This window comes from Phyllobates terribilis, unplaced genomic scaffold (assembly GCF_046119375.1).
Source record: "Phyllobates terribilis strain yellow unplaced genomic scaffold, ASM4611937v1 Scaffold_263__1_contigs__length_2631358, whole genome shotgun sequence".
NCBI classification, from domain to species: domain Eukaryota; kingdom Metazoa; phylum Chordata; class Amphibia; order Anura; family Dendrobatidae; genus Phyllobates; species Phyllobates terribilis.
The window spans coordinates 1395300-1408129 of record NW_027363023.1 but is presented as its reverse complement, the minus strand read 5'-3'; the positions used below and the strand labels follow the sequence as shown (position 1 = coordinate 1408129).

General features: G+C 48.2%; 1 protein-coding gene across 1 annotated transcript; it reads left to right on the top strand.

Moving 5' to 3' along the window:
* The first annotated feature begins 5029 nt into the window (after positions 1-5029).
* LOC141219321 (uncharacterized) lies at positions 5030-12380 on the top strand. Its single transcript, XM_073666085.1, has 3 exons — positions 5030-5556; positions 11224-11286; positions 12252-12380. The coding sequence occupies exons 1-3, from the start codon at positions 5329-5331 to the stop codon at positions 12378-12380; spliced, it is 420 nt and encodes a 139-aa protein (XP_073522186.1). The 5' UTR covers positions 5030-5328.
* The last annotated feature ends 450 nt before the right edge of the window (positions 12381-12830 follow it).

Genomic DNA, 12830 nt, shown 5'->3' with positions numbered 1-12830 from the left:
TGGGTCTCCTCTTCGGTGGGGTCTCCTCTTCGGTGGGGTCTCCTCTTCGGTGGGGTCTCCTCTTCGGTGGGTCTCCTCTTCGGTGGGGTCTCCTCTTGGGTCTCCTCTTCGGTGGGGTCTCCTCTTTGGTGGGGTCTCCTCTTCGGTGGATCTCCTCTTCGGTGGGGTCTCCTCTTCGGTGGGGTCTCCTCTTGGGTGGGGTCTCCTCTTGGGTGGGTCTCCTCTTGGGTGGGGTCTCCTCTTGGGTGGGGTCTCCTCTTGGGTGGGGTCTCCTCTTGGGTCTCCTCTTCGGTGGGTCTCCTCTTCGGTGGGGTTTCCTCTTCGGTGGGGTCTCCTCTTCGGTGGTGTCTCCTCTTCGGTGGGGTCTCCTCTTGGGTCTCCTCTTCGGTGGGGTCTCCTCTTCGGTGGGGTCTCCTCTTCGGTGGGGTCTCCTCTTCGGTGGGTCTCCTCTTGGGTCTCCTCTTCGGTGGGTCTCCTCTTTGGTGGGATCTCCTCTTCGGTGTGGTCTCCTCTTCGGTGGGTCTCCTCTTGGGTCTCCTCTTCGGTGGGTCTCCTCTTGGGTATCCTCTTTGGTGGGTCTCCTCTTGGGTCTCCTCTTCGGTGGGTCTCCTCTTGGGTTTCCTCTTCGGTGGGTCTCCTCTTCGGTGGGTCTCCTCTTCGGTGGGGTCTCCTCTTCGGTGGGTCTCCTCTTCAGTGGGTCTCCTCTTGGGTATCCTCTTTGGTGGGCCTCCTCTTGGGTCTCCACTTCGGTCGGGTCTCCTCTTCGGTGGGGTCTCCCCTTCGGTGGGTCTCCTCTTGGGTCTCCTCTTCGGTGGGGTCTCCTCTTCGGTGGGTCTCCTCTTCGGTGAGGTCTCCTCTTCGGTGGGGTCTCCTCTTCGGTGGGGTCTCCTCTTCGGTGGGTCTCCTCTTGGGTCTCCTCTTCGGTGGGGTCTCCTCTTCGGTGGGGTCTCCTCTTCGGTGGGTCTCCTCTTCGGTGGGGTCTCCTCTTCGTTGAGGTCTCCTCTTGGGTCTCCTCTTCGGTGGGGTTTCCTCTTCGGTGGGTCTCCTCTTGGGTCTCCTGTTCGGTGGGTCTCCTCTTCGGTGGGGTCTCCTCATGGGTCTCCTCTTTGGTGGGGTCTCCTCTTCGGTGGGTCTCCTCTTCGGTGCGGTCTCCTCTTGGGTCTCCTCTTCGGTGGGGCTTCCTCTTCGGTGGGTCTCCTCTTCGGTGGGGTCTCCTCTTCGGTGGGTCTCCTCTTCGGTGGGTCTCCTCTTCGGTGGGGTCTCCTCTTCGGTGGGGTCTCCTTTTGGGTCTCCTCTTCGGTGGGGTCTCCTCTTGGGTCTCCTCTTCGGTGGGGTCTCCTCTTCGGTGGGGTCTCCTCTTTGGTGGGTCTCCTCTTTGGTGGGTCTCCTCTTTGGTGGGTCTCCTCTTTGGTGGGCCTCCTCTTTGGTGGGTCTCCTCTTCGGTGGGGTCTCCTCTTGGGTCTCCTCTTCGGTGGGGTCTCCTCTTCAGTGGGGTCTCCTCTTCGGTGGGGTCTCCTCTTGGGTCTCCTCTTCGGTGGGGTCTCCTCTTCGGTGGGTCTCCTCTTCGGTGGGGTCTCCTCTTGGGTCTCCTCTTCGGTGGGGTCTCCTCTTGGGTCTCCTCTTCGGTGGGGTCTCCTCTTCGGTGGATCTCCTCTTCGGTGGGGTCTTCTCTTCGGTGGGGTCTCCTCTTCGGTGGGGTCTCCTCCTGGGTCTCCTCTTCGGTGGGGTCTCCTCTTCGGTGGGGTCTCCTCTTCGGTGGTTCTCCTCTTCGGTGGGGTCTCTTCTTCGGTGGGGTTTCCTCTTCGGTGGGGTCTCCTCTTGGGTCTCCTCTTCGGTGGGTCTCCTCTTCGGTGGGGTCTCCTCTTCGGTGGGGTCTCCTCTTCGGTGGGTCTCCTCTTCGGTGGGGTCTCCTCTTCGGTGGGGTCTCCTCTTCGGTGGGTCTCCTCTTCGGTGGGGTCTCCTCTTCGGTGGGTCTCCTCTTGGGTCTCTTCTTCGGTGGGGTCTCCTCTTCGGTGCGGTCTCCTCTTCGGTGGATCTCCTCTTCGGTGGGGTCTCCTCTTTGGTGGGGTCTCCTCTTGGGTGGGGTCTCCTCTTGGGTGGGTCTCCTCTTGGGTGGGGTCTCCTCTTGGGTGGGGTCTCCTCTTGGGTCTCCTCTTCGGTGGGTCTCCTCTTCGGTGGGTCTCCTCTTCGGTGGGGTCTCCTCTTCGGTGGGGTTTCCTCTTCGGTGGGGTCTCCTCTTCGGTGGGGTCTCCTCTTCGGTGGGTCTCCTCTTCGGTGGGGTCTCCTCTTCGGTGGGGTTTCCTCTTTGGTGGGGTCTCCTCTTCGGTGGGTGTCCTCTTCAGTGGGGTCTCCTCTTCGGTGGGGTCTCCTCTTGGGTCTCCTCTTCGGTGGGTCTCCTCTTCGGTGGGGTCTCCTCTTCGGTTTGGTCTCCTCTTCGGTGGGGTCTCCTCTTCGGTGGGGTCTCCTCTTTGGTGGGGTCTCCTCTTCAGTGGGTCTCCTCTTCGGTGGGGTCTCCTCTTCGGTGGGGTCTCCTCTTCGGTGGGTCTCCTCTTCGGTGGGGTCTCCTCTTCGGTGGGGTCTCCTCTTCGGTGGGGTCTCCTCTTCGGTGGGTCTCCTCTTCGGTGGGGTCTCCTCTTCGGTGGGGTCTCCTCTTCGGTGGGGTCTCCTCTTGGGTCTCCTCTTCGGTGGGTCTCCTCTTCGGTGGGGTCTCCTCTTCGGTTGGGTCTCCTCTTCGGTGGGGTCTCCTCTTCGGTGGGGTCTCCTCTTCGGTGGGGTCTCCTCTTGGGTGGGTCTCCTCTTGGGTGGGGTCTCCTCTTCTCAGGAAACACAACCAGATATTAGGAGCAATCCTCAACTGACAGAGTGCTACTACTGACCACCGCGCTGCCCTCATCCCTCTAAGAAAGTGTTTTTTCCTGTTTTACACAGAACGCAGACTACTGTGCAGCAACCTATACTCCCGAGGGGCCGCAGGAAACTGGAGTGAATAATGTCCTCCTCTTCCTTTAAATTACGCTTATGCCATGTTCTCACTAGTGCTATCGGCTTCCATTGGCGATTTAAGCTTTTTGGTATTTTTGATGCTGTATAGTTAGTCACAAAATTACCTGAGACGTAATAAATAGCATTAAAGCTGCAGTAATTTTTTTATATACACTGCTCAAAAAAATAAAGGGAACACTTAAGCAACAGAATATAACTCCAAATAAATCAAACTTCTCTGAAATCAAACTGTCCACTTAGGAAACAACACTGATTAACAATCAATTTCACATGCTGTTGTGCAAATGGAATAGACAATAGATGGAAATTATTGGCAATTATCAAGACACCCTCAATAAAGGAGTGGTTCTGCAGGTGGGGATCACAGACCACATCTCAGTACCAGTGCTTTCTGGCTGATGTTTTGGTCACTTTTCAATGTTGGTTGTGCTTTCACACTCGTGGTAGCATGAGACGGACTCTACAACCCACAGAAGATGCTTAGGTAGTGCAGTTCATCCAGGATGGCACATCAGTGAGAGCTGTGGCAAGGAGGTTTGTTGTGTCTGTCAGTGTAGTGTCCAGAGGCTGGAGACGCTACCAGGAGACAGGCCAGTACACCAGGAGAGATGGAGTGGGCCTTAGGAGGGCAACAACCCAGCAGCAGGACCGCTACCTCCGCTTTTGTGCAAGAAGCAACAGGAGGAGCACTGCCAGAGCCCTGCAAAATGACCTCCAGCAGGCCACAAATGTGCATGTCTGCACAAACGGTTAGAACTGACTCCATGAGGGTGGTATGAGGGCCCGACGTCCACAGATGGGGGTTGTGCTCACAGCCTAACACTGTGCAGGATGCTTGGCATTTGCCACAGAACACCAGAATTGGCAAACTCGCCACTGGAAAGCAGGTTCACACTGAGCACATGTGACAGACGTGACAGTGTCTGGAGACACCGTGGAGAGCGATCTGCTGCCTGCAACATCCTTCAGCACGACCGGTTTGGCAGTGGGTCAGTAATGGTGTGGGGTGGCATTTCTTTGAAGGGCCGCACAGCCCTCCATGTGCTTGCCAGAGGTAGCCTGACTGCCATTAGGTACCGAGATAAGATGCTCAGGCCCCTTGTGAGACAATATGCTGGTGCAGTGGGCCCTGGGTTCCTCCTAATGCAGGACAATGCCAGACCTCATGTGGCTGGAGTGTGTCAGCAGTTCCTGCAAGATGAAGTCTTTGAAGCTATGGACTGGCCCGCCTGTTCCCCAGATCTGAGTCCGATTGAGCACATCTGGGACATCATGTCTCGCTCCATCCACCAACATCACATTGCACCACAGACTGTCCAGGAGTTGGCGGATGCTTTAGTCCAGGTCTGGGAGGAGATCCCACAGGACACCATCCGCAACCTCATCAGGAGCATGCCCAGGTGGTGTAGGGAGGTCATACAGGCACGTGGAGGCCACACAATACTGAGCCTCATTTTGACTTGTTTTTAGGACATTACATCAATGTTGGATCAGCCTGTAGTGTGTTTTTTCACTTTAATTTTGGGGGTGACTCCAAATCCAGGCCTCCATTGGTTAATAAATTTGATTTCCATGGATGACTTTTGTGTGATTTTGTTGTCAGCACATTCAACTTTGTACAGAACAAAGTATTCAATGAGAAAATGTAATAGTGGGGAAGGTCGTAGCCTTCCCTTGAGACTGAGAGAGTAAAAGGAAGAGTTCCTGAAGACAGACCTCCCCAACTGTGGTAGGCCAAGCTAAGGGGGTTAGCTTTAGTGGTCCAGTTGGTAGAGCAGAGGGGGAACTTAGTGCCCTTATCAAGCCTAGAGAGATATAGAGCTTGTTCCTGGTATAGTTCCTTCTGGGCTGTAGTACCTGAAAACAGCCACAAGATGCCACTGTTCGGGGTGCAGATGTCAGGTTGAGTCTGCTAGCCGAGCTATAGACAGTGATGGGTTAAGGTTCTGTGATGACAGCTCACTGAGGGTGGGCATATTAGGAAAGTCTCTGTTTTAATTTCCTGTATCAGGAAGTGATTGAGTAGTACAAGAAGGGATTGCGACCTGATGAGACAGCCTTACTATAGTGGCTGCTAGGGTAGACGGGAGCTCCGAACCCTCAGACAGTGAGATCCCAGTGCGCAGTTCTCCCCACGCATGAGCACGAGTCCTGTTCGCTCGCCGTAGAAACTCACCAAAGCGTAGTGAGGACACGGGGCACTTCTGGTCTGCAGGCAGCAGAGGAAGCTAAACAGTACTCCAAGCCAAGACGTGGGGAGAGATATCGGATCCGTTCACTGTTAATACAGAGGAGTCTCTAGGGCCAGGAATTATAGCCACAGAGATGCTCCGCCTAAAGAGGGAACCAGGGCTGAAGCAGTTAACAGCGCCTGTGAGGGAGATGATTGCCTGTCGGGCCTTATCCATTATATCTGACTGTAAATACTGTAAATATTCCTCTTCCCGAAGTAAAGTCCAAGTTCTGGTTAAGATCCTCGTGTCCTCTGAAATTATTGCTGCCCTGGTCCCAGAAGAAAATTGCCTGGAGACAGCCGCGATCGGATGGCGTGAAGTAAGTGAAGAGCACTACATACACAGCCACGCTTCAGAGAGAGGACACGTATTGTCTGTAGGGTGCCATAGCGAGAGGGGGCTACAGCTCGCCCACGACTACCTCGCTGGGGCACCTTACAAATATTTCATTCATTCAGATCTAGGATGTGTTATTTGAGTGTTCCCTTTATTTTTTTGAGCAGTGTATTTTAACCCAGCTAAAAAGTGAACTGGCCCCCTCCTGGGGGGAAACTTGAAAAAATGTCTGAAGTCAGATCAAGTCCATTCTCTTCCTTCAGCTTGGCTCCGCTGGGCGCAGTTCTTCTTTAGCAAATGTTCATACAAAATCATCAATGGAAATAAAATTTATTAACCAATGGAGGCCTGGATTTGGAGTCACCCCCAAAATTAAATTGGAAAAACACACTACAGGCTGATCCAACTTTGATGTAATGTACTTAAAACAAGTCAAAATGAGGCTGACACACTCCAGCCACATGAGGTCTGGCATTGTTCTGCATTAGGATGAACCCAGTGCCAACCGCTCCAGCATATGGTCTCACAAGGGGTCTGAGGATCTCATCTCTGTACCTAATGGCAGTCAGGCTACCTCTGGCGAGCACATGGAGGGCTTTGCAGCCCTCCAAAGAAATGCCACCCCACACTATTAGTGACCCACTGCCAAACCGGTCATGCTGAAGGATGTTGCAGGCAGCAGATCGTTCTCCACGGCGTCTCCAGACTCTGTCACGTCTGTCACATGTGCTCAGTGTGACCCTGCTTTCATCTGTGAAGAGCACAGGGAGCCAGTGGTCGACTTTGCCAATCCTGGTGTTCTGTGGCAAATGCCAAACGTCCTGCACGGTGTTGGATTGTGAGCACAACCCCCATGTGTGGACGTCGGGCCCTCATACCACCCTCATGGAGTCGGTTTCTAACCATTTGTGCAGACATATGCTCATTTGTGGCCTGCTGAAGGTCATTTTGCAGGGCTCTGGCAGTGCTCCTCCTGTTCCTCCTTGTACAAAGGCGGGGGTAGCGGTCCTGCTGCTGGGTTGTTGCCATCCTACGGCCCCCTCCACGTCTCCTGGTGTACTGGCCTGTCTCCTGGTAGCGCCTCCAGCCTCTGGACACTACGCTGACAGACACAGCAAACCTCCTTGCCACAGCTCGCATTGATGTGCCATCCTGGATGAGCTGCACTACCTGAGCAACTTCTGTGGGTTGTAGAGTCCTTCTCATGCTACCACGAGTGTGAAAGCACAACCACCATTCAAAAGTGACCAAAACATCAGCCAGAAAGCACTGGTACTGAGATGTGGTCTGTGGTCCCCACCTGCAGAACCACTCCTTTATTGAGGGTGTCTTGATAATTGCCAATAATTTCCATCTATTGTCTATTCCATTTGCACAACAGCATGTGAAATTGATTGTCAATCAGTGTTGTTTCCTAAGTGGACAGTTTGATTTCACAGAAGTTTGATTTACTTGGAGTTATATTCTGTTGTTTAAGTGTTCCCTTTAGTTTTTTGAGCAGTGTGTATTTTCTTATGTCCATGTATTTACTACTAAAAGTAATTTTTTACATTTAGATTTCATTTTTCACTGGTTATTACAGACTTATTGCTTCCCTGCACATTCAAGTTTCATGTTTTCTTTGGGCATAGATCAGTTAAAAGGCACTCAGGAAAAAAAACAGATGAAAGATCTACAAACTCTCCCTTAAGACTGCCAGAAGGAGCTCACTGATAGATTCTCAGTTAGCTAATTTTGCAGCCAGGAATAGACAGTGCAGCGCAGATGCTACAGAAGGCAACATTTTTAATGAAACTCAATAACGGAAATCAATTTTAGCCCCAAATACTTGCATTAAAGTAAAAAAAACAAATGGCCCCAAAGCAGGACAACCGCTTTAACTCCTTACCAACATCTGCCGTACGTGTCTGGTATAAGTCAGTAGCGGGTGTACAGTCATGGCCAAAAGTATTGAGAATGAGACAAATAGTAATTTTTCCAAAGTTTACTGCTTCATTTTTTGTAATGGCAATTTGCATATACTCCTGAATGTCAAGGAGTGATCAGCTTAACAGCAATTACTGTACTTGCAAAGTCAATATTTGCCCAGAAAATGAACTTTAACCCCCAAGACACATTTCAACATCATAGCAGTCCTGCCTTAAAAGGAGCAGCTAATATCGTTTTAGTGATTGATCCATTAACACAGGTGTGGGTGTTGATGAGGACAGGGCTGGCGATCAATCAGTCATGATTAAGTAAGAATGACATCACTGGACACTTTAAAAGGAGGCTGGCTCTTGGTATCATTGTTTCTCTTCAGTTAACCATGGTTATCTCTAAAGAAACACGTGCAGCCACCATTGCACTGCACAAAAATGGCCTAACAGGGAAGAGTATTGCAGCTACAAAGATTGCACCTCAGTCAACAATCTATCGCATCATCAAGAACTTCAAGGAGAGAGCTTCCATTGTTGTCAAAAAGGCTCCAGGGCGCCCAAGAAAGACAAGCAAGCGCCAGGACCAGATCTTAAAACTGTTTCAGCTGCGGGATCGGACTACCAGCAGTGCCGAGCTTGCTCAGGAATGGCAGCAGGCTGGTGTGAGTGCTTCTGCAGGCACTGTGAGGCGGAGACTCTTTGAGCAAGGGCTAGTTTCAAGGAGGGCAGCAAAGAAGCCACTTCTCTCCAGAAAAAACATCAGGGACCGACTGATATTCTGCAAAAGGTACAGGGAGTGGACTGCTGAGGACTGGGGCAAAGTCATTTTCTCTGATGAATCCCCTTTTCGATTGTTTGGGACATCTGGAAAACAGCTTATTCGGAGAAGAAGAGGTGAGCGCTACCACCAGTCTTGTCTCATGCCAACTGTAAAGCATCCTGAAACCATTCATGTGTGGGGTTGCTTCTCAGCCAAGGGAATCGGCTCACTCACAGTCTTGCCTAAAAACACTGCCATGAATAAAGAATGGTACCAGAATGTCCTCCAAGAGCAACTTCTCCCAACCGTCCAAGAGCAGTTTGGCGCCCAACAATGCCTTTTCCAGCATGATGGAGCACCTTGCCATAAAGCAAAGGTGATAACTAAATGGCTCATGGAACAAAACATAGAGATTTTGGGTCCATGGCCTGGAAACTCCCCAGATCTTAATCCCATTGAGAACTTGTGGTTAATCATCAAGAGACGGGTGGACAAACAAAAACCAACAAATTCTGGCAAAATGCAAGCATTGATTATGCAAGAATGGACTGCTATCAGTCAGGATTTGGTCCAAAAGTTGATTGAGAGCATGCCAGGGAGAATTACAGAGGTCTTGAAGAAGGGGCAACACTGCAAATATTGACTTGCTGCATTAACTCTTTCTAACTGTCAATATAACCTATTGGTACTCATAATATGATTGCAATTATATTTCTGTATGTGATATAAACATCAGACAAACACTAATAAAAACCAGAGGCCAGCAGATCATGTGAAAATATAATTTTGGTGTCATTCTCAAAACTTTTGGCCATGACTGTATGGAGCAGAGTCAGCTCGCCCCGTACATGGCAGATAATGGCTGTGACAAACAACCAGGACCTGCCTCTAAGAGCTGCGAGTGGAGCGAAGATCTGCCCACCACTGTTAACCTGTTCAGTGCTGCTGTCAATCACTAACAGCAGCATTAACAGCGCGCCGGCATTGGGACGCATCGTTCCATGCACCCACCGGCGCTCCTGTGACGCGATCACAGGGTGCAGATGGACTGCTATGACATCCGGGGGTCTGCTGAAGCCTCCGTGCCTGTCATCATAAAGCTTCATTTGGGCTGTAAAGAAGACCGTGATTTTGCTATATGGAGCATTACTGTGGTATCGCTGTATATAGCACAAGCAATCAGATAATGTATACAAATGCAGTGAAAATTAAAAAAAAAAAAGTGTAAAATATTAAAACCCCACAAGTTCAACTCACCTCCCACTAAAAATAAAGATAATAAAAATATACACATTTGTGGTATGGTCTCTTTCAGAGAAATACAATCTATCCAAATATAAAAAACAAACGATCAGTGAACACAGAAAAAAATTCAAAAAGCCAAAATTGCATTTTTTTCGTTCGGCACAATACTACAGAAAACCCTGTAAGAAGCGATGACCATGTCATATGTGTCCCAAAATGTTATCAATAAAGTCCTCTTGCCCTTCAAAAAATAAGCCCCCACACAGCTCCATCAACCCGAAAAACGAAAATGTTACGGGTCTCAGAAAAAATGAAGTTTTTTTCTTTTGCCAAAACTCTTGGAGAAGTTTGGTCTTGCTGTGATCACACTGAGGAGTAGGATCCTATTACCAGGTCATTTTCACCACACTATGTACGCCGTTAAAACCCTTCCCAGATAAACAGGGTCAGGCTTTTTTTTTCCTCGCACTTTTACTGCACTTGGTCTTTTTTTCCCGTTTTCTAGTACTATGTGGTAAATGAATGGTGGGATTTATAAGTACCGCTCGTCCTGCAAAATAACAAGACCTCACATATGTGGACAGACATGAAAAAGTTATAGCCCTTGGAAAAAGCCAAGGAAAAAACAGAAAAAAAACATCAATTGGTTCTGTTGGGAAGGGGTAAAGCTGAAGAAACGCATGTAACAGCAGAATATGGAGGAAGGTGAGATATCACAGGCTGGTGGATACTACCTGCTCCATCGCTGGCAGAGTAACCCATCCCCATGGAGGCCGCTGAGATCTTCTCTTGTAGAAACGGATCCAAAATCTATAAAACATGGGGAACAGTCAGCAGAGGGTTTGGTGATTGGCTCATATTGGCGATATACCCAGGGGCATTACTGGGCACAGGGAAGATTGGGAATGAATAGGATTGGCTGTTAGATATGTGATCTCTTCCATTAAAGGGGATGTCTAGTTGGAACAAGTTCTCACTGATCTCTGGATAGGTGATGACTCTTAGATCGGTGGGTTTGGCCGCTATGACCCAATCAGCAGAACAGCACTTATAGATAGAAGTGAGCGAAGTGCAAATGTTCAACCGCCGGTCCGTTCATTCTCTATGGGGGGCGCTGTACTCAGCTTTCTCCTGCATAGAGAATGAATGGAGCGGTGGCCGGGGAGGTACTAGCAGGGATTAGTTGGGTTCCCAGCAGATCTAGAAGTTGTCACTTATCATGTGTTGGGGAATAATGACTTCTCCTCTGATAAATGTGCTGATTCCTGTCAGTTGTGGTCGCTGAGTGCGTGTGATGGGATGTGGCTCCGTCCGTTATATTATATCACGTCTTATACCTATAATCTCGCTGATCGCAGGTGTCTGTCTTCACACTCAGATGAGATGGAACAAACTGACCATATAGGACTTTTTTTTTTTTTTTTCTTCTAATTCAAACCGAGCAATCCTATTGGCTGAGTATGAATGCAGTTACCATGGTGACAGAAGTAGCAGCAGATTTAAAGGGACAAGATACTAATATTGTACTAAAGTGTATTTTATTATATACTTCACATAACTGACTGGGTACACCTTGGTGCTGGTGGGATGGCTTTTTTTTTTTTTAATCAAACAACATGTTTACTAAGTACCCTATATTATATATATTTCCTATTGCTTTTTACTTACTTATAGCAGGGTATATGTTCATATTGTTTCTATCCTAAGTTTGTTGATTTTCTAATAGATGGTGGCAAACTTCTTCCTGGCCTTTGAAGTACAGCTTTCAATTATTCCTATCGTAAACCAGGTAAAAAGCTTCGAGCCGAGCGCGATCAGACTCCTTCAGTCCCGCAGCAGGTAAATCTGTGACCATCGCCGGCACTCCTGCTGTTCCTAGTACCGATCCCTCTGAGCGGCTGTGCAGTAATGAAGGCTGGATTCACCCCAAACTTGCTCGTCTTTTTTTTCGATTTCCAGTTCTGGTAATTAGTGATACACATGTGTATATCCAGTGGTCAACTCAAAACCTATGTATGGAAAATCAATTGTTTGCTGTATGCATCTCATTTGTAGGATGCACACTATTCATTTCAATATGGAGCGGAGTAGGAGGAGACTTTCATTACTGTTCCCTTTACTTCCTCCCTGCTGATAGGAAATGCCATGCTGTTTGCTTGTGTCCTGTGATTACAGCAGCCTGCAACAGTTTTCAGGCGTGCACTCCCCGGCTCAGGCATCAAGCAGTAAATGATAACATTAAAACGCTGCTACCCCTTTGTTAGTCACTTTTTTATCTTCTTCCCCTTCTACGAATGCTATAGTCCGTTATTCTAGAACTGCCCTGAAAATGGTTCTCTGGAGTGTTGGGATTTGGGTTTAGGGTGGGTTATGGGAATTGAAGTTCAGATACTTTGTTCATATTTTTACTATGGAATTACTATGTCATGTATGTTATTTGAAAGATGGAATATTTGTAGTTGCAGTTTTTCAATAAAAATGGTTTGATTAAAAATAAATATGAAATTAAAATTCCTCTGTTCTTGATAAAGCATAGGATTTTACTAAGAGGTAAATTGCACGTTCCTTGTTTTCCGGGCACTTTACATTTTTGCTAGTTTTGTGCGATTACACAATCCCTTTTATAGGCCAGTGCCAGTTGTACATCTCTCCCTAAACTCTTGTTCACACTATATTTTAAGCCAGTTTTCTTATATGGTTTCTAGATGTTGTCCAGCTTTGATAAATAATTAGTATTTATACTAATTCTTTTAGATAGACTTGAAGAATGCAGATCCGGAAAGGGTGGAGAAACAAATTGAGAAGATGTTTGACGTTCCCGCTAGTGACTGTATCCGGGTACGATGCGCTCCAGATCAAAATCATTCCTGTAGGCAAATTTAACTCCGCTGTCTGTACCTTGTCTTTTTATTTTTTTCTACAAAATGTGGCTGGAAAAGGGGCAATGTAGCGAGGAATTTACATCAATTTTTGGTGTTAAAAAAAAAACTTTTGTGACGCATCATTTTTGCGCAGAAATGTGCAGCTTCCTATTTTACAGCACTTTTGCAACTTTTAGAAATTGGGCTTGGTAAGCCACACAGGTCTAAGAACGACCCATTGGGGTTTCAGGTGTTAAAAAAATGATCATATGAAAGATTTTGTGATCTGCGGTTACATGATTGTAATAACAACATTAAAGCCCCATTCAGATGTACAGGTTTTATCCGTGAGAAACTGAGCAGAACGATATATAGGTTTGTGGGAGAAGATTCAGTATAAATTGTAATTTATTCATTAGATTTGAGAGTCTTCAGTGGTTGATACCTTTAATGGCTAACTGAAAAGATGGTA

Excerpts from the sequence above, each read along its gene's own strand:
- LOC141219321 (XM_073666085.1), top strand. The coding sequence starts at position 5,329 with ATGCTCCGCCTAAAGAGGGAACCAGGGCTGAAGCAGTTAACAGCGCCT. Across the intron at positions 5,557-11,223 it reads CCGCGATCGGATGGCGTGAA|ATGGTGGCAAACTTCTTCCT; the intron begins GTAAGTGAAGAG and ends ATTTTCTAATAG. Across the intron at positions 11,287-12,251 it reads TTATTCCTATCGTAAACCAG|ATAGACTTGAAGAATGCAGA; the intron begins GTAAAAAGCTTC and ends TAATTCTTTTAG.